General features: G+C 40.1%; 3 protein-coding genes across 6 annotated transcripts in view; all 3 read left to right on the top strand.

The window, feature by feature from the left end:
• Positions 1–501: 501 nt before the first annotated feature.
• ptdss1a (phosphatidylserine synthase 1a) lies at positions 502–10,418 on the top strand. Its single transcript, XM_055047819.1, has 13 exons — positions 502–939; positions 1,340–1,431; positions 2,716–2,760; positions 2,853–2,977; positions 3,084–3,242; positions 3,446–3,597; positions 4,563–4,704; positions 6,089–6,201; positions 6,300–6,365; positions 6,860–6,959; positions 7,093–7,161; positions 8,266–8,332; positions 8,999–10,418. The coding sequence occupies exons 1-13, from the start codon at positions 758–760 to the stop codon at positions 9,079–9,081; spliced, it is 1,395 nt and encodes a 464-aa protein (XP_054903794.1). The 5' UTR covers positions 502–757; the 3' UTR covers positions 9,082–10,418.
• A 940-nt stretch (positions 10,419–11,358) lies between these two features.
• LOC129371283 (E3 ubiquitin-protein ligase NHLRC1-like) lies at positions 11,359–13,534 on the top strand. The gene has a single exon (XM_055047820.1). The coding sequence runs from the start codon at positions 11,634–11,636 to the stop codon at positions 12,831–12,833; it is 1,200 nt and encodes a 399-aa protein (XP_054903795.1). The 5' UTR covers positions 11,359–11,633; the 3' UTR covers positions 12,834–13,534.
• A 1,013-nt stretch (positions 13,535–14,547) lies between these two features.
• kif13a (kinesin family member 13A) overlaps positions 14,548–23,025 on the top strand; it is a 43,991-nt gene continuing 35,513 nt past the window's right edge. For all 4 annotated transcript variants that reach the window (XM_055047817.1, XM_055047816.1, XM_055047818.1 and 1 more), the window contains exons 1-2: positions 14,548–14,992; positions 15,222–15,312. In XM_055047817.1, coding sequence (XP_054903792.1) covers positions 14,938–14,992; positions 15,222–15,312 — 146 coding nt within the window. In that variant the 5' untranslated portion in view covers positions 14,548–14,937. The remainder of the gene's footprint in view (positions 14,993–15,221; positions 15,313–23,025) is intronic.

The following is a 23,025-nucleotide window of genomic DNA, read 5'->3' as shown; positions in this document are numbered from 1 at the left end:
CCAGTCCTTTTTCTCCTCATCCCATGTAACATTCTTCTGACATGCCTGGTTCAAGAGTGGGAAACTTGACAAAGCACAAAATATCTGAAGGACTCAGTGACTGGCAAATTTCACTTTAAAAAATGATTTTAAAAAAATCACAACTGCTCATAATCTATCTGACTGCCACAAAGAATCAAACTCTTCAATGCTTTGCCTCACAATCATCTGAAGGCTAGTATTTTCATAAATATTCTCCATTTAAAACCTCTTTTTCATTGGGCTGATGAAATAATCAGAAAAAAAGAGTATACAAACATTCTTCATGAGTTTAACTAATTGAACTAATTAAGGGATTCAATTACATTTTTGATCATTTAAACAGTTCATGCGACAATTTGAAGTAAAGAGTCATCTGGATACGGAAAGAACCGATTCTTATCGGTGATACGAGTCAGAAGAACCAGATCCCTGCCAGGAACTCTAATTCCCATCCGCGGTCCCAGCGGCTCGTTCGCACATAACGACGAGGTAGAAACGAAACTGTTCCGCAAACCCATCATCACCTAAACTGAACGTTTTCCCCTGGAACCGTGTCTCCTCTCTGAGCTCACCGCTTTCTGCTTGCCAGTTAGTTATGTAACTTTATATAATCATTTTTTCTCTCGTTGCCTCCTCCTCTGACCCGGTGGCCGCGGATCACGCTGTCATGTCGCCCCAGCTGCAGTGAGGAGCCGCCGTCGCTGCTCCTGCTCCGCTGGCCGCTTCCGCCCAGCCAATGGCGTCCGTGTACAGCGGATCCCATACGTTGAGCAAGGATGATGTCAACTACAGGATGCATTTCCGAATGATTAACGAGCAGCAGGTCGAGGATATCACCATCGAGTTTTTCTATAAACCGCACACCATAACGCTGCTGACATGCACGGTGCTCAGCTTGATGTATTTCGCGTTCACAAGGTGAGAGGAGTCCGCCGCTAACTCTAGCCTAGCCTAGCCTAGCTTAGCGTCAGTGATGCTGGAATACAGGAAGCTCGGCTAGCGAGCTTTTGGTGGCTCTCTGGGCTTTTTCCTCGTCGTTAGCATCATTTTTAATCTTTAAAGTAATCAAACATGGGCTACAAAGTAGGCGTTGTGTAGGTTGTGTTGTTTTTCTTTCGCCGCAACATTGTAGGAACAAGTGATAAACATTTCATTTTTAGCTCAATGTGGCGTATTAGTTCATGTTTTGTTATCTTGGAGCCTGAGGTACATATTCACAGTAAAGGCAATATAAACTGTGGTTACGCAATGGGCCGGGCTGCGTGTCATACTTCAGTGTTATTAATTAGTGATTGTTTTTTTTTCATCCTGTCTGCAGAGATGATGGAAATCCCGACAGTAATGTCTGGGTGGGGCTCATCCTGGTCATCTCCTTCTTCCTGGTCATCAGTGTTTTGGCATTTCCCAATGGTGAGGGCACAACATAGGTCGCAGGAATTGTGGATATCATTTTGTGCAGTAATGTGAGTAAGGATGGCTGAAGACGTCAATCAGCCAGAGAGAGAGAAGTTTGTCATGCAAGTTCATGCATCTGCAAGCAAGAAACCTGCAGGCATAATGATTGAAGTCCTTGTCTGAGAAATACACCAATCTGATTTAAAGCAACCCTGATTTTTTTTACCGGCTTTAAATTACTAAAATATCCCTTGTGTGTTTTCTGATCATGTTGAAAATTTAGCCGGGTTCGCAATAAATTGATTACAGTTAAATAAAATGCTATTTTCTTTTCTACAAGTGCAGGAAAATCTTTTAGTTCACTGAACAGAGGTTTAACCTGCCACAAGATTTTTCTGCAAAATCCTTTGAAAATGAATAACAATGGAGTACAACATAATATTTGAGAGTAAATAAACTCTAGTTTGCCTTCATGTGTCAGACCGTTAAATCATTGACTAATTTATTGTACCTACAGAGAATTTTTAAATGGCTTCTCTTCGATCGTTAATTATTTATGACTACCAGAGGCGTGGTTACCTTGTGTAATCACGCCTGTGTGTGTGTGTGAAAGAGTTTGACAAGATTTCAATTGAATTTCAAAACAGATACAATTATTGACATCTTTAACTGTCTTTAGTATCTTAGTGAGGGATTAATGTGGCTAGCATTACTTTTATTGGAGCGTAACTTTATACAAAAACAGGATTCTGTACCTTACTTTAAAAGTGTGGCGCATTTTCCTTCAAAAAGTGGTCAGTATTAATCTGACGGAAAATATAGATTAAATCTAAATCTGCATGGATAGATCAATAACAAAAGCAGAGTCAAAAGGTTTTCATCTTACATCTTTGTCTTAGATACCAAAGCAGGCCTTCACTGACCTTGTGTAGTCCCTGACATCTCAAAGCAATGTGTGGTTGAAAACAGAAGATCTACTAAACATTATAATGGTGATTGTAATATTTAGTTATTAAAATCTCCTTAATCGAGTTTTAAAACTGCTTTTTTACAGTAAAGGAAGTACAAAATTTGTCTGTATGTAGGAGGAAAGAGCAGAACATTTTAACAGAGGCGTGAATAGCGTCTGTCAGTGGTGTCACTCTTGCTGTCTATTGTTAGTACAAGGCTTAGGCTGGCTGAAACCCGTCAAGTACCTCCACTACGAGCTCAGATCTCATCAGTGAAGCAGTAAATCTTGGCTCAATCAGAGATTGGTTCCCATCATTTGACATATTGTCTTAATAAATCTGCTTTCAGGCCCCTTCACCAGGCCGCATCCAGCAATATGGCGAATAGTGTTTGGTGAGTGTCTAGCGAAAGTATTTCAGAGCAAAAATAAAAAATTTTGTCATAGATTCTTTCCTTGCTGAAGGTCATGTTCTTCTGTTTTTAAGGTCTGAGTGTGCTCTACTTTCTGTTCCTGGTTTTCATCATCTTTCTCAACTGGCAGCAAGTGAAGCAGCTCATGTACTGGTTGGATCCCAACTTGCGCTATGCCAAGAGAGAGGCAGACATTATGGTGTGTGATAGTAAATAGTGAAAAATTAGGTTCTCGACCATTTATCTTCTGCTCCCGCCATCGACGGGGATAGTCTTAACGCGGCTGTCTGTGCCATCACCTGCAGGAGTATGCGGTGAACTGCCACGTCATCACCTGGGAGAGAATCCTGAGCCATTTTGACATCTTTGCATTCAGCCATTTCTGGGGCTGGGGCATGAAGGCCCTCCTCATCCGAAGCTACGGCCTCTGCTGGACCATCAGCATCACCTGGGAGCTCACGGAGGTAAACAAACACTCCAGACAATAAAAACTCTGCAGCTGTGAGCCTCCTGGCTGCCTGCCTGTCTAAATCACCAAAGCTTGTGATGTAATGTATTTATGTAACGGAGCAAGAGCCAGATTAGTTTGACATTAAATATTAAATTCAGATTTTACACTCGTGGTCTGGTCTCCAATTATAATTGTCTTTTTTCCTGAATTCAACAGCTTTTCTTCATGCATTTGTTGCCCAACTTTGCGGAGTGCTGGTGGGACCAGGTGATCCTGGACATCCTCCTGTGTAACGGAGGAGGAATCTGGCTCGGGATGACTGTCTGCCGCTTCTTGGAGATGAGGACGTACCACTGGGCCAGTATTAAGTATGAATCTACACCCCAGAATTTATCAGCAGCCGTTTCACATCAGCGTTTTGTCTTTTAGCTGTGACCTCCTGGTACTGATTCTTGTTCGTTCTAATTTCTCTGTAAAACTATAACAGAACTTAACAGAGTCATTAGTTATGCCAGAAGCGAAGGCAAAGTCACTGTTTTTTTCAGAGAAAATGATTAAGACAGATTTTTTGTAATATTTAAATGAAAATGCAAAATAAATAATAAGTTAACATTTTAATTTGTCTTAAGCGTAGTATATTAGCTCCTATATAGGGAAGCATTACTGAAATGAAACTAAGATTTCCAAATGATTCATAACAAAACACTGGTTGAAACGTGAAAAAGATAAAATGGATCAACTGAATTTTACGTCGTTCAGGCTTTCTGTTATCAACTGAAAGTCCTGCTCTCTCTTTCAGGCTGACAGAACTGCAGACTGGTTTTGGGATGTTCTTACACAATTGTGGTTCCTCTGACTTCAAAAATAACTAACTAGCTTACTTTTTTCCACCCAATAATAACTTCCATGCTAGAGATTGTTGATGCTCTCCCCTGGAAGCATGATATGCTGCGTTTACTGATGAAAAAAAATTGATTTTTGAGTTTGTGAACAAGTTAACTCGATTTAAATCCAAACGTACAAGGCGTCAAAAAATAATAAAGCAAACTCAAAAATGTTTCTCTTTTGATAATCTTTATTGTTAATGTTGTATATTTAGTTTATTTTGCAACTTTAGAACATTTGTGTACGATTTAATCCCCTGTATAAAGGGATTACAGATGGGATTCTGAAATTATTTTAAAAGATAATCCCGGAAATTAATCAAAAAGCGAAGTCGAATGCTTGTGTTGTGACGTTTGTTCTGTTTGCTCTCGCTGAAGGCATTAGAATAATATTTTTCATAAATCTGTCAGTAAATCTGTGTAATCCCACTTCTATCCCACTTAATCAGGGACATCCACACCACCACAGGGAAGATCAAGCGAGCCGTGCTGCAGTTCACGCCTGCGAGCTGGACCTACGTGCGCTGGCTTGATCCAAAGTCCTCCCTGCAGCGGGTCATGGGCGTCTACCTGTTCATGATCATCTGGCAGGTGGGTCACCGGGCAAATCCTGCTCTGGCGTCTCGACAGTGACTGCAGCGCTGACGGTTCGGATATCATCCAGCGCGCTAAGTCCCTGCTGAGCTGATTTCTTTGTCTGTTGGTGAAATCTTAATCCTCATGGATCCGTTAAGTACACAGGTGTCTTGTCATCGACACAATAACCACTAATCCTTTAAGGCTGAGACTGTTTGCATTAATGAGAAAACAATGGATGGAGAACATGAGTAAATATTCTTGCCTCTTGCTCTTAAATGGGATGTTAACTATTTTATTTTGTTGGCAAAAAACTGCCTATCTTTAAGTAACACACCCAGCTGAAGCACTACATGCTGATGACTGCTCTTTTTGCAAACTCCATTAAGAGATGCACTCTGATTCAGCCATGCAGAGTGTGGACTGGCTTCTCTCACTTTCTCTTCTGGATTAGCAGTATGCGTTGTTGTTGCCAACAGGTTTGTTTTCTGTTGGCAACAACAAAGCCAACAGAAAACCGCTGCAAAAACGCAGAGGATAAAATGCAACCTGCCTCAGAGTGTCGGAGCCTGAGGCGACGCTCCTTATTTTGGAAACCGTTTAAGATCTCAGTTTCTTTACAAACATTTCCCACATTTTGAACAAGGCCCCTATTGAATGTCATTTTCCACACCCATGCTTGTTCTGTACTCGTGTCAGCATGTTTCAAGATCATATTTCTGGTAGGTGGAAATTTAAAAATATTGCCTAATCTATAGCTGCTCGAAATTCATTTTCTTCTTTTCCAAATATTTCCTGAACGGCATTATTAAAATAAGACGGGGAGCATTTTATTCATTCTTTTACAGCTCAGAAAATAACACTCCACAAATATTATCGCCACTCGTAGGAATGTTATATTTAGGGATATTTATTCAATAGTGAAATAAACATGTTAAGAAAAAATATGTTTTAACTAAGTCATTGGTGCACTTTTTATTGTCGCCCCAATACTGTCCTATAAACCATTTCAGAGTAGTTTGGTTTTATACAGGTTTGTATAAAACCAATTGATTTAGTAAAACCATTTTTCATTCAATAATTTGTTTACTCTGTTTCACGCCACTGTTCAGAGGTGTGCAGCAACACGTGGGGGAGGGACATTATTACATTATGCACCTGGTGACAACTTGTCTCAGACATTTTCACTGGACTTTTGGGTAAAAGAGTTCCAAATGTAGGGACAGTATAGAAGGGAAATCTTTGTGATTTTGAAACCACAAATTGTCAAAAACTTGTTTATACTGAGAAATTGCTAACTGGTTTAGGCCTAGTCAGAGAAATACTTAAAATGCCTAAAATTTCTCCATCAATTTTTAGGTTTTCATACTGAAATCAGCTTTATTTGTTTTCCTAACAGCTGACAGAATTGAACACATTCTTCCTCAAACACATTTTCATCTTTCCTGCGAGCCACGCTCTCAGCTGGTGCCGAATCCTGTTTGTTGGTATCATCACAGCTCCGACAGTAAGGTACGCTGTTACAACTTGTCTTTTTCTCTGGGGGCAAGAAAAAGGCTGAGAAGTATTAGTGAAATAAATAGATGCCGGCATTGTGTTTGTTTTTTCAGGCAGTATTATGCATACCTCACAGATACACAGTGTAAGAGAGTGGGGACGCAGTGCTGGGTCTTTGGGTGAGTATTAATGGGAAATATGTGATGTTAGTTGAATAAAAATGAGACTCTAGTGGTAGACAGAGAGAGGTGGAGAAAACTCATAAAATCAGCAGTAAATATCCACCTTTTAATGTTTTTTATTATTATTATTCCTGCAAATGTATCAGATTATGGGGATTTCTGTCCTAAACCTTCTTTAGGTGACCCACAGATTCCGTTGTTAGATTTTGAAAAAAAAAAGAGAATAACAATTTTCTGGTAAAATTGTTCTTTTATTTTAATTGAAGGATATATGTCAAATAAAATTTTGAAATAGATCTAACACTTTTTTTTAATTATGGTTCAATTCTTTTCCTCTGAAATATGGCATTTTAACTGGGGTTCTGTAAATTTTCTATATCCACCGAACATGTTTGACCGAGGCCTTGTGTCTCCTCGTTCAAACTAAAAATATCCTCCAGGCTGGCCAAAGGTTTCAGTCCATGATGGTTTTCCCCTCTTGTTGTTTGCAGGGCGATAGCCTTTCTCGAGGCCTTGGCGTGTATTAAATTCGGGCAGGACTTGTTCTCAAAAACACAAATCCTCTATGTGGTCCTCTGGCTGCTGTGTTTGGTAAGATCAGCATTAAGTCACACAACGTTGCTTAAAAATATGTACTTTAACCACCAATCAAATAACTTGTTGTGATGGATGAATGCCTAATTACTGAATTGTTTGACAGCTTGTGCTATGGTTCTGTTTTCAGGCCTTCATTACATTCCTGTGTCTGTATGGGATGGTGTGGTATGCAGAAACATACGGTCCAAGGGGAAAGGTGTGTTTACTGTGTCAGCAATCAAGAATGTGTGTTTTTGAATACAGTACTTAGAAGCAGGGTGTGTGGCACAGAGAGACAGTGACTTTCAGGTTTCACCCAGCGTTGGCTTCCTGTTAACATACATTTTTGTTATAACTTGACATGAGCTCCATATTATTTTTTTAGTGCATTGAGATGACATTTGTTGTGAATTGATGCTATGTAAATGAACTGAATTGAATTTAACATATAGCTTTTGTTAACACACCAGAGATTATCTTTAATGTGCACTTATCATTTTTAGTGAACTATCGCAGTGAAGAGAAGCTTCTATTTTTTTTTTTTTACATAACTCTGAAAGGTTCTTTTAGTCGGTTCCTTCATATTTTGATTAATGTGGAAATTAATACATGTAATTTAAATGATGTCATGCCATTCTCAACATGATTTACAAAAAAAAAACTCCATAGCTGCTAATCTAGTTGTGTCCATGTCTGAAAATGAGAATAATGTAAAGTAAAAAAAAAAATAGAGAAATTAATCTTTAGGCCAAAAGTAGGAATAGCAAAGTCTTGATCTTGAGTGTGTTTTCATTCTGTGAAGAATTAAATGAGGATTTATCTGGAGCACTTAAAAAGCATCGTCCTTACCAAGAATCTAAGAGTGACAGTCGCTAATAACCCGGATCTTCTTCTGTATTTGAAGCTGAGGTTCTAGATGTTTAATTTCCTGGCGCAAAAATGTCAAATAGAGACAAGTTTCTGGTCGGTGAAGAAAAATGTATCTTCATTTATTTCCTATTGCTGTAACGAAAGAGCAATCACATTTCCATGCCACTTTCTTTTAAAATATCTTGTTCTGAAAACTAAGCAATTCTTGTCTTTGCTGAAAACAATTGGCTCTTGTGTTCTTCTGTTTCATGAACTTTGCCATCAGTCATACGTTTGTTCAGGGCAGTTACTGAGCTCTTATTGTTAGTACAAAACTTTAAGGTTTTGTCTTGTCAAGTCGACTTGGTCTGTTGGAAACATTGTGCAGGATCAGTTGCATGCTGTTGCACATGATGTGTGCTCTGTTACAGGAATGTGTGTAATGTGTCTTTACTTTCCTCTCCTCTTGCAGAGCCTTTCAGAGTGTGAAGACAGTAATTACGCAGAGTCTCCTGACCACATGGCCGGGGATTTTATAGGTACGGAGTCTACTGTTGTCTGTCAGGGACAACATTTAGATTGTTGTTGGGTTTTTTTGTTATGCTCTGCCCCTAGTGTCTGGACAAAAATTCAGGGTTTGTTTACTGTCTTGAAAAGTTGTGAAATCTGCTTTTACCAATTTCTAGGTCTATTTGAGTCAATTTTTACCCAAATTGAGTTTGGGTAAAAAGTGTATTTTACAGACTATCCTCCACTTGTATTATTTGTTTTATCTAAAAATTTAGTTTGAACAGAACCATGACTAAGTTTGGTTAAAAGGCCAAACGAAGCATAAAAGCTGCAATTCTGTTTTCTTTACACAAACATGATAATGGTAGAAGTTTTCACACACTATGCTTTGAAAATTATGTAAGTATAATTACTTTAGCTGGTATGTAAAAAGTCCAGGCATCATATTTTGAGATGGTGCTTTACTCCAGATGCCAGAGCAGCAGGGGAACGAATCGCTGCTTGAAAATCAAGTCAAACTGTTGAACATAGATGAGGCCCACTTACTTAATTACTTAAAAACTGCTAAGTTTTATTTGATTTTTTCTAGTCAAGTGTTCTGAATATTACAAAAACTGTGAAAAAAAATGTGCAGGAACTGCAAATATGCACTTTTTGCTTAAGTTTATTTTAAATGTTTGAACTTCACATTTTAGATGACATGGACTCAAACGGTGAGAGCCCTACGATCAGACGAAGAGGGATAAACAAACCCCTGAACGGCATCGACAGCCAGTAGTAAGCTGAGCCGGGGAGGCCGCTAGACATCCGAGCTCCTTCTGCAGAAGATCCTGAAACTTCACCATCCCACCACCGCCGCCGTCACTTTCTGGAGAGAGGGAGAGCAGACACCAGATAAGAGGAAGTGGAGGAACAGGTGATTGCTGTGTTGTGATGAAAGGTGTAGCGGCTCAAACTACAGAGATGGACGTCGCAGTGTGTGCTCAAGAAACTCCTAAACCACTAATCACAGGTTTCTTTGTGTGTGACTGAGAGCGTGTGAGAGAATAAAAGCGACTAGCTGTGGCTGCATGTCCATTGTAGCTTTTAAGTTACAACATGATATCACTGAAGGCTGGCATTCATCTGGCTGAATGCCAGTAAGTTGGTTCAAAACATCATAATGTTAAAAGCCATTTTAAAGATTTGATCACTTTATTTGAAGCCTGTATGTTGTTTTTTTTTTTTTTTTTTTTTTTATACTTGGATTCTTGACTGATTATCTGTTTACTTCCTAAATATTTGCATTGTTCTCTCTCTTTTTTTTTCTTTTTTTTGTTTAATACTTGAATGTGGGCAGAATTTCCATGCCAGACAGCTTTAGCTTGTCAGCGTGATCAGCTGAGGTTCATTTTGTAAAGAAGCACACAGTTAAAGCACTTTGCAGGAGTTTTTCCCCTGAAAATACTGTACATTTTGTAATGTTCTAGTATTCTATGAACTATTGTGATCCAGAGTGACTTTACTTTCTCCTCTCCGCCTGTGGCTGCTATGTCATTTTAAATCTTTCTATGTTTGAAGGGCAATTATTCAGACCCTTGCATGTCAGTGTGCAGGTGGTTTTCTTTTCCTCGATCCGCTAATTTCTTTTGCATGACTGTCAAATCAAGTGTTTTAATAAGATAATGTTACAACAGTAGGAAAAAAGAAGTCTTTATATTATATTATCTCCACCTGAACACAAGTATTGTCTTTGACTGTCATAACATTTTTATTCACGCCTTGTGCCTGTTTGCATGGAATTATTTCTTATTCCTAACGCTTCTCAGTCTGTATTTAGACTAAGCTCTCTGTTATTGAATACTCTAACCTGGAGTGCTTCGTTGGAGCTTTGTTGTCATTTTGTTCTTTCAGTATCATCTCAGCACTCAGATGTTTCTCGTATCCCCGACAATCCGAATGCTGGCCTCGGTGAAACGCTTTCCCAGGCAACATTAGGCTTTGTAAATGGTACAATGTCTCTGGATATACATTTAATTTTGCCAAAAACATTACTGTTGAAGATGACCTGTGCTGTTTGTTTCACTGTGAAAAAAAAAATTCTACATATTAAAATGTTTTACTTTTTCCTCTTTATTTTCAAATCTCTTGAGTATTGCTTTAATAATCCTCAAGTTTTAAATGAAGAATTAGAAAGGTGTTACGGTCATCTTTAAAGTAGATTTTACTTTTATTTTTATTTTTTAACTTAACACTAGTGGAACTTGAATAATCTTATTCAGGCTCTGAAGGACAGCCCTGCAGGATGTAAGTGCTCCTATCACTTTGAGCTGACTCCAGTTCTGCCCGTCTGGAGTCAGATTTCATTCGGGCTGCACATCTTGAAAGTCATACAGAAATAGCTTCCGAATGCTGACCCATACCAGGATTTACACGGCCTTGGAACATATGTCCTACCCGTTGACCTTTTCCACATCTTATTTTATCCCACAACTACACATTGTAGTATATGTCTTTGGGTTTTAGATATACAAAATCAAATTAATGCATAAATATGCAAGTAATTTGAAATGTTTAGCATACATTTGTATTCAGTTGCCCTGAGGCAAAACTTAATAAAACTACCTTTCCATAATTTCAACTTCAGCTTGTTTTGGATCCATTTCCAGCGGTTTTGCTAAATAGCATATGCAAGCATCAATTTTCTTTTGTATTTTGGTCAGGACTTTGACTGGATCATCCTAACACATCGACATGTGAAGCAAGTCATCCCATTGTAATTTTTCTTAATCTTCTCAGCAAGATGCTGCCACAACTCTGTGTACAGGGGTGAAGGGTAGTGATGTATTTATACAAAAAAAAAATACCATTTTGCATGTAAGATAAATTAATTTTGGTCTTTTCTGATCAGACCACCATTTTCCACGTCTGTTGTGTCATTACTAATTTTAACCAAATCTCTAATTGAATGGATTTCCTGTTTCCACTCTGTTCCCTTAACCTTCTCAGATTTCTTTAATTTTATTATACCTTTTGCTCACTACTGTTCAGCAACACACTTGTGCAAATGCCAATTGCAAATAGCAATTAATGTACAAAATTCATTTTATGAACTGCTATTTCCAAAAGAGGGCGCCAGAGAGCCTCAACTAGATTTAAAACATCACGTGGTGACTGAGGCCTCCAAGCAGAGGACATGTAAACACAGAGCTTCTCCTGTCCATTTTGTTCTCTCCGTCTTTCTTCATCGTGTCGCCTAAAATTCCCAGATTTTCAGCTTTGTTTCGTGAGCCTTATTCAACCTGCACCAGTCAGCTGAGGCGACCAGGACATCAGTGTATTTCAGTCATCATGGACCAGAGTCCTGATCTCCCACATCGTTGCTGCCTGAGTCCAGAGGCGACCCTGAGGGAAATCCAGCTCAACTTACTGGAGTGTAAAGTCTGCTTTGAGATGTTTGACTCGCAACAGAGGGAGCGCAGACCACAGAACCTTTCCTGTGGTCATGTACTCTGTCTGGAATGCATCACAGCTTTGTCCCACCCTCTCCTGAGGAAGCTGGAGTGCCCGTTCTGTCGACAGCTGTGCAGTGTTGACAGCACCTCCCATTGCCAGGTTCTCAGTGACCTGCAGGAGCTCCTTTTGTCCCAGAAATCCTCGTCCTCCGCTCCCCCTCAGAGGCCCAAAGGAGGATTTATCTCGGACACAGCTCTGCATCTTCTTGCTGCGTTTGGGGGCTGGGGGACTCTCATCAACCCCACTGGAATCGCCGTTTTGGGGTCTGTGGGGGGAGTAGTCGTGGTGCATGATGGAGAGAAGAGAGTAGTGATGTTTAACCAACAAGGGAGGAAGTTGCACAGTTTTGGCGAAAAAGGAACAGGCAATGGGGACATCTGTTACCCAGTGGATGTGGCAGTGAGTCCTACTGGTTATGTCATAGTGACAGATGCAGGGGATAAATCTGTGAAAGTTTTCACATCCAGGGGAATACACGTAGTGACGGTCAAAGATTGCTTCCAACTTCCTTGGGGCGTGGACACAGACTTTTGCGGGCACATCCTGGTTTCTGACCTCCAGGCTGGCAATCTGATCAGAATTAAAGTGAACTTTAGTCACGGCATTATCCTGGAGAGTCAAAAAGTCCTAGACAACCTTCGTTGTCCCAAAGCGGTGGCTCACTGCCGAAAAAACGGAAACACAGCAGTGTTGGAGCATCCAAGAGGAAGGCACCACAACAGAAATTTGAAGGTGTTTACAAAAGACTTCCACCTTCTTTACCAGATGGACAGCTTCAGCCTGATCCTCCAATCATCCTTCAGGTTCAACATATCAGATGTGGCTTTCAGCAGTGATGGAGATCTGGTTGTGTCTGACAGTGATCAGGGGTTGATTTGTAGTTTAGGAAACCTTCAGAACCATCCAGTCCTGACTCCTCTTGTCGGGGTCCATCTCATTCGACCTGCCGGGTTGGTAATACTGAATAACACGCTCATCACAGTGGATGGCGGCGACCACACGGTGAAGATTTATTCTAGTAAACCCGGTGCTTGATGCAACACGGTCATTACATAATAAGAAACCAAGACGGGGTAATGGAAAAACAGAATAAAGTTTGTTTGAAGTATTTTGTTGTTTTCATGCTTTCTACTTATAAATATTTCTGTAGATTAACTTGTCTGTTTGAAGGATGCTTATTATCTGCTGGGTGTACGTGATGAGCAGGGTAATCAAGATGCCCTAAGAAGTTGTGATTTATTGTTTTCAAATTTTTTTCCCTACTCTGAACAGATGAGAAGCAGTCCTGTTTGTTTAAGTACATTTTCCTGCTGTAAAGTGAACCTCCACCCTTCTACATGCGTTTCTTCATCTATCCATTAACTTCTGCTGTCTGGTGCCACATCACTAATACTTAATGGCAAAAATAAGAGATGGAACTTTCCCCCTGAGTTTGCTCAGGTGGAATGAGCAAAATCTTCAAAACAGGTTCATCCAACAATGACTATTAAATGGTGGGACGACGACTAAAACCAGCCGAGTCTGATTACTGAGTGTTAAAACAGAGGGAAATAAGAGATCATGACGAGTAAAGCAACAACAATAACAGTAAACACAAAAGTAGGAAACAAAACAACCCTGCCACAAAAGTCCAGAAAAAACAAAAGTAACAAAACGTTGCATTCAAAATCGGCACACAACGTTTAAAAGTCATAGTAATGGAACTGAGGTGCTGATTGTGTCGCAATTTCACTCTATCATCCCATATTTCCGTGTACGTTTTGGTAATTTGTTAGTTTCATAATAAACCAGAAGGTAAACATGATATGTTTTTGCATCTTTATTTTAAAAAAATTAATTTATTTTAAAAAAATTTAAAAATATAAAAACATAAAAACTGAAAAATGTGCCGGTTTTACCTTCTTTCGGTCAAACCCGGATGAGTAGAAATTCAAATTTGATTAGATTTTATTTTCTTCTTTCTATTTTTAATGCTGACAAGGTCACTCACTATCAAAAATAGGGTAAAAAGAATTGGCCCCTTTTTTTCCATATTTCACTCCGGCTATTGTCTTTTGGGTCGGTAGGAGGCGCTGTTTCTACAGAACAAATCAATGGTGTTTCAATATGTAAACGTTTTCGGATGTATTTAAAAAAACAAACAAAAAAAAAAAACAAAGAGAAAAGTTTTTGTCTAGTTTGGATGAAAACAAATACGTATTTGACTTATTGCACTTTGTGCTCAATCATGTGACTTCATTGAATATCATTCTTAATATGAAAAAAAAATCAAAGTTTTACTGTTTGTGAGGACAAAACCAAAAACTGCTCTTTATTTATGTATCTATCTATCTGTCTATTAATATTAAAGTGTCTAATAATTTCTTGCCTTGTTTCTTCACTGGTTTTTGCTGAGAAAACTCAACGACAGCATCAACAGGCTTTTAAATGTGAAAGAGTATTTAATGGGACAGAATAAAACAAACAAACATCTGATAAATTATAATCTTAATAATCTGACCAAGGTTGAGTACGTTATCAACTTACTACCAGAAATGTTATTCCAGTGAGCTTTGGAGTTAGTTTTGCTTCCCAAACCAGTCTCATTTCTTAATTCATGCTTATGTTTGTTGCGCGTTTATCGCTTGTCATTGTGCAGTTTTGTTGTTGTTGTTGTTGTTGTTTTGTTTTTGCCGTTTCCCCGCCGTCGCTTTCTCTCCTCCCTGTTGAGGAGCGGCGCGGTGCGTAAATCCTGTCCCCCTCCTTTGGCGCAGCCTCTCCAGCCCTGCCAGAGGAGCGCAGTCGAGCTCCCGGGTGTGGAAGATGGCGGTGTTAGGGATGCTGTCTGGGGCCGGAGCAGAGGGCTCGATCCGCACGAGAAGAGAACCGGGACGGATTTAAAGGGAGGAAGAAAAAAAAACAATTTAAAAAAATGAACTCGTCCGGATCTATCTTCCCGAGAACCTGGACTCGTTGGGGGCTTTTTGTGGCGAACGGCGTCTGAGGGAAAAGCGGTTCTAGTCTGGCAGAAATCCGAGGCTGCTTGTCGGGGGATTTACAGACTATACGTTGATAGCTCGGCGCACAGACAGACCAGACAGGGAGCAACGAAACACACACGCACAAAAAAAAAAAAAAAAAGAAAAAGAAGTGGACGAAAATGTCGGACACAAAGGTAAAAGTTGCTGTGAGAGTTCGGCCCATGAACCGCAGGGGTAAGTGTTCAAAACGACGATTTCCGCCCGCAGACTCCTCTCTCTTTCTCGCTCGATCTTAAACTTTTGCTTCCCTCGCCATTCTCCCGAGTTATAACCCCGAAGCCATGCCCTGGTGTACTTTCAACACAGCAAAACTAGATCGGATTCTCTTGACTTTTCACATTCTTTTTATTATTTTTTTCCACAAAAAAAACAAGAAAAAAAAACTTCTCTTCTCTTTCTGCAGAGATTGAGCTGAATACAAAATGTGTGGTGGACATGGAGGACAACCAAACAATCCTGCAGCCTCCACCCTCAAACGCGAAAGGAGAGAACAGGTAATCAGAGCTGAAATGCAACACGTAGATGGTTATGAACGCGGCAACGTGCATCGTTTGACTTGTTTGAGATCATCAGAGCTGGAGTCGTGGTCGTGGGTGAAATGTCAGAACAATGTCACAAAGCGATCAGAGAGCAAGTCTGCTGCAAGAAACGAGCAAGCAACGATGCGAGGCTGCAGATGTTTTCTCTCTGGATACAACTACACAGGTTATAGTTTGTCGGGAAACTTTTTTTAGCGTGTTTATGTTGCATAGATGTCAGCAGATAAATGGAGAGTGTTTACAGGGTTACTGCACTGCTGCTTCTGCTGTTGCTGCTGCAGAGGACACAGTGTCTGTCACCCACCTGACTGCAACATGACACATCTCATGTCATTCACTTGAACTTTCCAATACCAATCATTGCACCATAACACCTCTATAATGCCTCTGGTCTCGGAAGATGACCAGAGGCATTATAGACAGATGTGGAACAGGGCGGCAATCGGAAATTGGAGAACCGGAAGGGAGCGAACGTGGAACATTTGACTGAATAGAGCAGGGATCTACAACCTGCCACTTAGTGTCTCTTCTGGGCTTCTTTGTTAAGGGATTCTTAATAGCTTTTGCAAAATGGTGAAAAACGACAATGTTTTCAAACATAAAAATAATAAAGCAGAAAGTTTTAGCAGATTTTATATGTTTTCTTGCAATGCATGGTTGGGAGTTCCACAACAGACCAGTACTTCAGCTGCATCAGATCTTTTTTTTGCTTAGTCGTTTTCATTTATCAATGTGATGCAAACTACGAGCTGTTTTTCTTTATTTTCCATTAATATGAAACCTTCCATTGCGCTATGGCATGTTTTTTTGTTGACTGCTCTTATAGGCTTTCTTAGAAATGAATAAACTGTCTTTCTTAGGTGGAGTGAGAAGGTTTTGTTGCTCTATGCTAATGTTATTTGACAAGAATGAGGGCAAAAATGGTTGCTGTCTCTTGGAACAGATGAAAACTCCATTCAAAATGGTTACCTTGAAGCAAATTATCACTGTGAAATTACAGTTTCCTTATTCAGATAACTTCAGAGGACGGTGATTATTGTCCTCTGAACAATAATCGTACTTGAGCGTTGTGTGTTACCTTATTTTATCAATAAAACCTTCAGAAACACAACAGGATATCACATTTTTCTGATATGCAGCCGCACTGTGATGTGTGGCTGCATGATATCAGAAAAATGTGATATCCTGTTGTGTTTCTGAAGGTTTTATTGATAAAATAAGGCAATACACAACTCTGATGTCTTTTTGCTTTGGGTTAAGTTGAAACATTTACCACAGATGGTTGACATTGTGGAAAGAGGGAAGTATTTCTATCATAGCAACATGGTTTTGTTGAAAAACCGGAATCAGGCTACGGCCGATTCGGCTAAATTTTTATTGCTTGGGAATACAGTTTCCTATTAAGATATAAAACTGGCATAAAGCATGTGACTAGATAATTAACTGATATGTTTACTGCTTTACAAACTGCTTTTTGTTGTATTAAAATTGGGCACAGTGACATTATGGTAATGTTTGATTTTCAATATATTCTGTAGCCATGCATGCCAACAACAACTGTGTATGGTAGTGGCAGAATCATTCTGTGGGCATTTCTTTCTTGTTATACCTGCTACTGACTGTGTGTAGCATTTTGCCAAGAAACCTCTGGTCAAGCCAGGATTGGATCAGCACAGGAACAAACATAGGTCTTGGGTTTGTTCCCAGAAAAAGTCAGGGCTGCCAAAAAAGCTGCTGGTGTCAGATTTATAACTAAATTACTGTAAACTCATCTTGTTCTGCAACATAAAATTGCTGCCTGGGATCTTAAACTGGATGTTGCAGGTGATGTTAAATATAGCACAATTTAAAGAAGTTGACTTTATTTGACACGAGAAGTCCGATTTGTTTCAGATGTTTAATCCCAAACCTCAGGGTGTTGCGATAAATCTCCAAATCCAGGACTAATTTATGGGCTTCCGCACCAAAGCGCCATTAGATTGGATCAGTTTTATCAAGCTCTCAGCATGCCCCATGTTTTATAAAGAGTCGTCTCTGCTGAAAGTGAAGAAAGGGTGAAAGTTTCACATGATCTCTGTGCACAAAGACTCACTGAAAGTGTGCGATCTGCGCTGCCTTCTGATCTGAAATGCTTTCCCGGTGTAATGAGGAGATCAGGCTGCATTTAGGCGAGTGATGAGTGTATGCTCATATTACATGCCTGTTAGCAGTTGTCAAAAATGTCATATTTGCCTCACAATGAAAGCTGTGCCTCAGTCTTGCGCTCGGCTTGCTAGCTCTCCTCTGCTTTCTGTGTCACACATGATTAGACACCTGACCTGATTACCCACAGGCGCACAAAACGTCTAGCAGAATGCTGTAGTTTAGGCATGATTGTTTTCCTGTTTTATTGATCGTTTTAAATGGACAAACAGCTATTTAGGGTGCTCAAATGTTCCCAGAGTGACTGCAGAGAACAAGAATGCGTGTGAGATGTCTAGCTCTTTTCTTATGAGCTAAGGGGAATCTTGTAAACTTGTAACACTTTCTGAGTTCCCTAGTCAGCATTAAATAATGAGCTTACTGTGCCAGTAGCTCTGGTCGTTGCACTAATCTGTATTTAAAGCAATTATCAGAAGCGAGACTGCTACATAATGGCTGCCGTCCAAGCGATCAAGCTCAAAAATCAAGCTCAAAGCGCAGTTCCTTGCAAAAATAATGTAAGCATTTTTAACCCTTTCACTGCGTTACAATCATAAACTAAGATGTAGTTTATTAAAATCCTAACAAAGCATAATTACGCTATAAAACAATTTCTCAATCATCGAGTATCTCTTGGCGCACACGGTGTGTTGGGACTGCTTCAAATCCAGCAAGATAATGGGTGTCCACCTAAACTGATGAGCAGGACCAGGAGAGCATTAATCAGAGAAGCAGCCCAGAGGCCCATGGTAACTTTGAAGGCGATGTACGGGTCAGATGGGAGAGTCTGTTGATTGGAAAACAATTAGTAATGGACCTCCATCAGTCGGGCATTTGTTGAAGAGTGGCAAAAAGGAAAGCCATCAGAAGACCAATCAGCAGTTTGCTTCGGCCATGTAGAAGACTCTGCAAAAAGGTGAAAGGTGCTCCAGTCAGATGAGTCCAAAGTGTCCTTTGTAGTCTCCATTATCAACTCTCTGTGAGGCAGAGAACTAAAAATGCACATATCCCTGAACACACCATTCACACTATGAAACATGGCATGTTTTTTACATCAGCATAGAGGTAAATGCAGAGCAGTCCTGGAAGAAAACATGTTAGAGGGAGCACAAGACTTGAGGCAGGGGCTGAGTTTGACCGTCCCAAATGTGTATGGCCTAGTTAAAGTGCAGAGCAAAATCCAATTGTGAATTTGTGAACACATTAGACAGTCTGAAAAATCTCAGATACCCTCCAACCAATATTGCTGAGCTAACTTATACAGTAGGACAACTTTCAGTATTGTTGTTAAATCCCCAATAAAACATGTGACAAAATGTAAAAAAATAAAATAAAAAATCATGTTCATCGTGGTTCAGGAACTGTGAGAACTTTATGCCAGTTATGTAGTAACTATTTCCATGTTGACAAGCGAGACACAAACATATTTTACCTTATCGTCCAGTGGAAGCTTTCATATCTGACTGATGTTCAGTATCAGATCCACAGGAATGTATTTCATGAAGTTAAAATATGGTGGAAAACATTCTGTGGCTTGTTTCAGTTTCACCCTCACTTGTCTTTGATTCTTGGTGTTTTGGATTTTGATAAAGTCATTTTGGTTCTGATCCTCAGTCCAGTTTAGGCCAAACAGCTTGGATGGTTTTCACTGTATTTATGTGACATTTCTGCTCAAAGATGCAATTCAGGCATGTAATTATTCAGGATTTCAATACTGCTGCTGCTCACTGTGTGTGTGTGTGTGTGTGTGTGTGTGTGTGTGTGTGTGTGTGTGTGTGTGTGTGTGTGTGTGTGTGTGTGTGTGTGTGGGTGTGTGTGTGTGTGTGTGTGTGTGTGTGTGTGTGTTTTGGCTTCCTTGGTTTTGTAAAACCATGTAATTTTCCTGTTTTTTCTGCGTGTGGAGCCCGCAGAAGAGGGGCGGGAGTGCCCTGATCTGTGGGGCTTTGCCAGCTTTTGAAGACACCTGTCCCTGCGTGTTGGAAATGTGTCAAATTCAGAGGGTATTAGCCTGCTGAATATGGCTGCAGGGGCCGGGGACCATGGGAAACTTTCTCTCTCGTGGGAATGCTCAGGCAGAGCGTCAGAAAGAAAACAGCTATAATAGATATTTTTATGAACACACCACTTTAATCTTTGGCTGTTTACGTAGAAATGCATGGGTTTCTTGATGGAAGGAGGGGGACATCAAAACATTCTTTCAAACTGTTCTGCCAATGCTTTTGCTTTGCAAAGATGTTCTCAATTCTACATTTTTATTTGCATATTCTTTCCAGTTGATTGAATTGCACAGCTTTTTCTAAAAAATAAGAAATTTTTTTTATTTTCTTTGATGACTAAGCCTCATTGTCTGCTCTGGCCTTCCCTCGTGATCTCCGCACCCTTTTCCCCCAGCTCTCCTCAGAAATGAACACTAATCTCACTGAAGGACAAATGAAGCAGTTTGTGCCTTCAGGCCTAAAGGTTATATTTCCCTGAGTCTCACCTTTCTGGACAGAATGGCATATTTGAAAGAGAAGTCTGAGAGAAGTAGTTTTTCTTTCAGGTTCCAGTCATCTCTCCTTAGGTGCATAGACATAATAAATGCTGGAAGGAACTGGGGGTGAACAGAAATACCTGAGGTGACTGTCTGAGTGGTGGTGTGTAATGACAAGAAAATGCGACCCACAGAATGGGGCCACATTACACTTATGGTGCATGTCAGTCACCATGCAACAATTGAATCAGGGGTAGAGTGTTGGAAAAACACCTGAAATCTCCACAATTTTGACCTAAAAAGTCAAATGTTTGTCTTTTTATCCCCAAAAGTGAATTGAAAAACTGCTTTAATCTGACATTTTATGATGATCTGCGGAGGAATGTCTTTATCTGATAGTGTCGGTCCCCAAGCTTGTAATTTCCACCCTAATCTCTTCTTATCTTTGGTGGTTACAAGAGCTCAATTGGGTTTATCTCCACTAGACTTTGTTGTTTTGCTTCCTGAGGTATTGTTGTCTGGTTGGTGTGGAGAGGGGCTACAATTAGAGCCTCCTCTGTTAGGATGCTGCTTTTGCTGTCCTCCCACTCTTTGAATTATCCTGAACTAACACCCCCGTCTCACTTTCTGCATATTTCAATTCAGTGACTGGAAAGAAAAGAAATTTGTAGGAAAATAGCGCTCCTGCTTCACAGTGCTGCACATTTGACAATGCTGCATACACTATTTGATCACTAGCTAGGACAGACTGCCACAGACTTTTTTGAACATGATGCCAAAATTGTGCCTCATGACCACAGCAAAAGTCATGCTATAAGTACACTGCACGTCTGTGTCTTCATTGCAGAATCATCAACTCAAGCACCACAGCATTGACTTAACAATAAGGTCACTTAATTGCATTTTACACTGTCCAGTTGTTATTCACTTTCCTCAGGATGCTGGATGCTTGAAAATGAAACTAATGGGATGTTTGTCTGGTTAATTTGGCTTATAAAGACCTGACCCCTTCTGGGAACTCACATATCATTGAACTTTAATTCTCAGACAGTCAGCTGACCTTAAACAAAAAACAAGAAAACGTGAGAGTCACGGCGCAGCAGAATGAACACAACAGCCTCAGCAGAACATTGTGAATTTTACATCCATTGATCCCAACACATGCGCTAATCAGAACTGACACACATACTTCAAAGATGTGACAGGGTGCTCTCCCTTTGTACTCAAGTGTCATATTTCTTTTAGTTTTGTGTCTGATTACAACGAGAACGGCCTTTTAGGTCAAAACTCAGTATTTGGTGTTTCCCCAGCAATCTGGAGTTCTATATTTAATTTGGCTTGTGTGTGTGAAAAAGTCTAAACTATTTACAAGCACTTGCAAAGGTTTGCTGTTCATTAAGCCAGTAATGCACACAATTCTGTCCAACAAGTATTTCTAAACATGTTCCCTTAGTGTTGGAGCGTATAAGATGGAGGATAATATATTGTTATTGACCCATTGTGAACTGGAATTGGTAGATAACACCTAAACTTAACTGCAGCTGAGAAGGACTGATGTGTAAGGATGAGGCCACCTGTGGGTTCTTATGGGGGGAAGATGCCTGGTTTTACATTACAATGTACAAGAATCAATATTGCTTTTTTTTTTTTTTGCGAGAGATCGATCTGTACTCCTGCTTATATATGGAAACGAGACATTTCTCTAGAAAAGTCAATCACTTTAGAGGTTCTACAAGAGACTGTATGGAAAGCATTTTGTGTTCTCTGTTCATTTGTAACTACTGCCAGCACAGATGTTAGTGTTAAACTCTTAGAGGTCAGTAACCTTTGATGAAGTGTCATCATGTCTTCTAACCCCCATACCAAATGGCAATGCTGCCTTGTCCAGTGACTGACCTCAGGAATGTTCTTTTTGTCTTTCCGTACTGCTCATTTCATGCCAATAATCAACCTTTCCACTCAGCGGGATCTAGTTCTCAGTCATTTAGCTCTAAAGTATTCCACATCGGCTCACATTTTCTCTATAAACCTGTGGGTTTTTTTTCTTTGTTTTTTGTTTTTTGTTGTTAGGGGGAAAGTGCTATAAGCAAAGCCCTGAAGCGGTTGCATTCACTTTGCACTGTTCACTGGTTCATTTAGAGGGTGGGATATTGTTTATGTCTTGATCTGGAATTGAGAAAAGATGGCGCCGTCCCTCTTTGTTAAGCCTGCACCTCATTAATGTCAGATGTGGCCTCTTATACGGAGGGGCAGCAGCGTATGTAGAAGTCCACATTCAGACATCGCTGCCATAACGGTTTTCTTGCGTGATTCTTTGTGATGAGGTCTTCTTGAAGTTTGCAAGTTAGCATTTAGTTTTCATTTTCGTTTAGTCACACTAAAGGGAATAAATGGCAATAACATTTTAAAGCTTTAATTTAAGGCCGTCTTAAGTATTTGCTCAGTTTCTTTAATATGCTTAGGCTCACAACTTGTGTTTTGTTTTGCCCTCAGTGAGCCAGCTTACTCTGGATTTTGTTGTCAGCAGCAGCATGCCAGGTCTGTTCAGATGAGTGGCATTCAGCCTACAGATAACATCACAGGAGGTGTGTCCTGGCAGTAAAAGTGTCACTTCCCTCCCCCTGGAAGAAATCGTACCTCAGTGAAACGTTTTGATGAACTTTACGTCTCCTCGGCTGATGTGCTGCCTTTCAGACTCACCACATTTAAGATGTTCGGAGCACACATGGTCCGTTTTTATGCTCTGTGTTTGAATACACACTGACTTGGACCTAAGCCTGCTGACCCGACTTGTCGCTGCAGTGTCAGAAAACGGTGGTTAAATTAGAGCCTTCCTCCATCGTATGCCACATTGTGAACATTTGTTATGGAAACTTGGAGGCCCCATGCTGATGATGGCATGATTATCATGTGTGCTGCTCGTGGCAGTGCTTTTTCACTTAGCCTGTTTTTCAAAATACACAGTTTGGCTTTCATATTGGAACTTTGACTCATGAGGCTGGTAGGCTGTGTGT

This window comes from Poeciliopsis prolifica, unplaced genomic scaffold (assembly GCF_027474105.1).
Source record: "Poeciliopsis prolifica strain line A6 unplaced genomic scaffold, Auburn_PproV2 SCAFFOLD026, whole genome shotgun sequence".
Lineage (NCBI taxonomy): Eukaryota > Metazoa > Chordata > Actinopteri > Cyprinodontiformes > Poeciliidae > Poeciliopsis > Poeciliopsis prolifica.
This window is presented reverse-complemented; position numbering and strand designations above follow the sequence as displayed.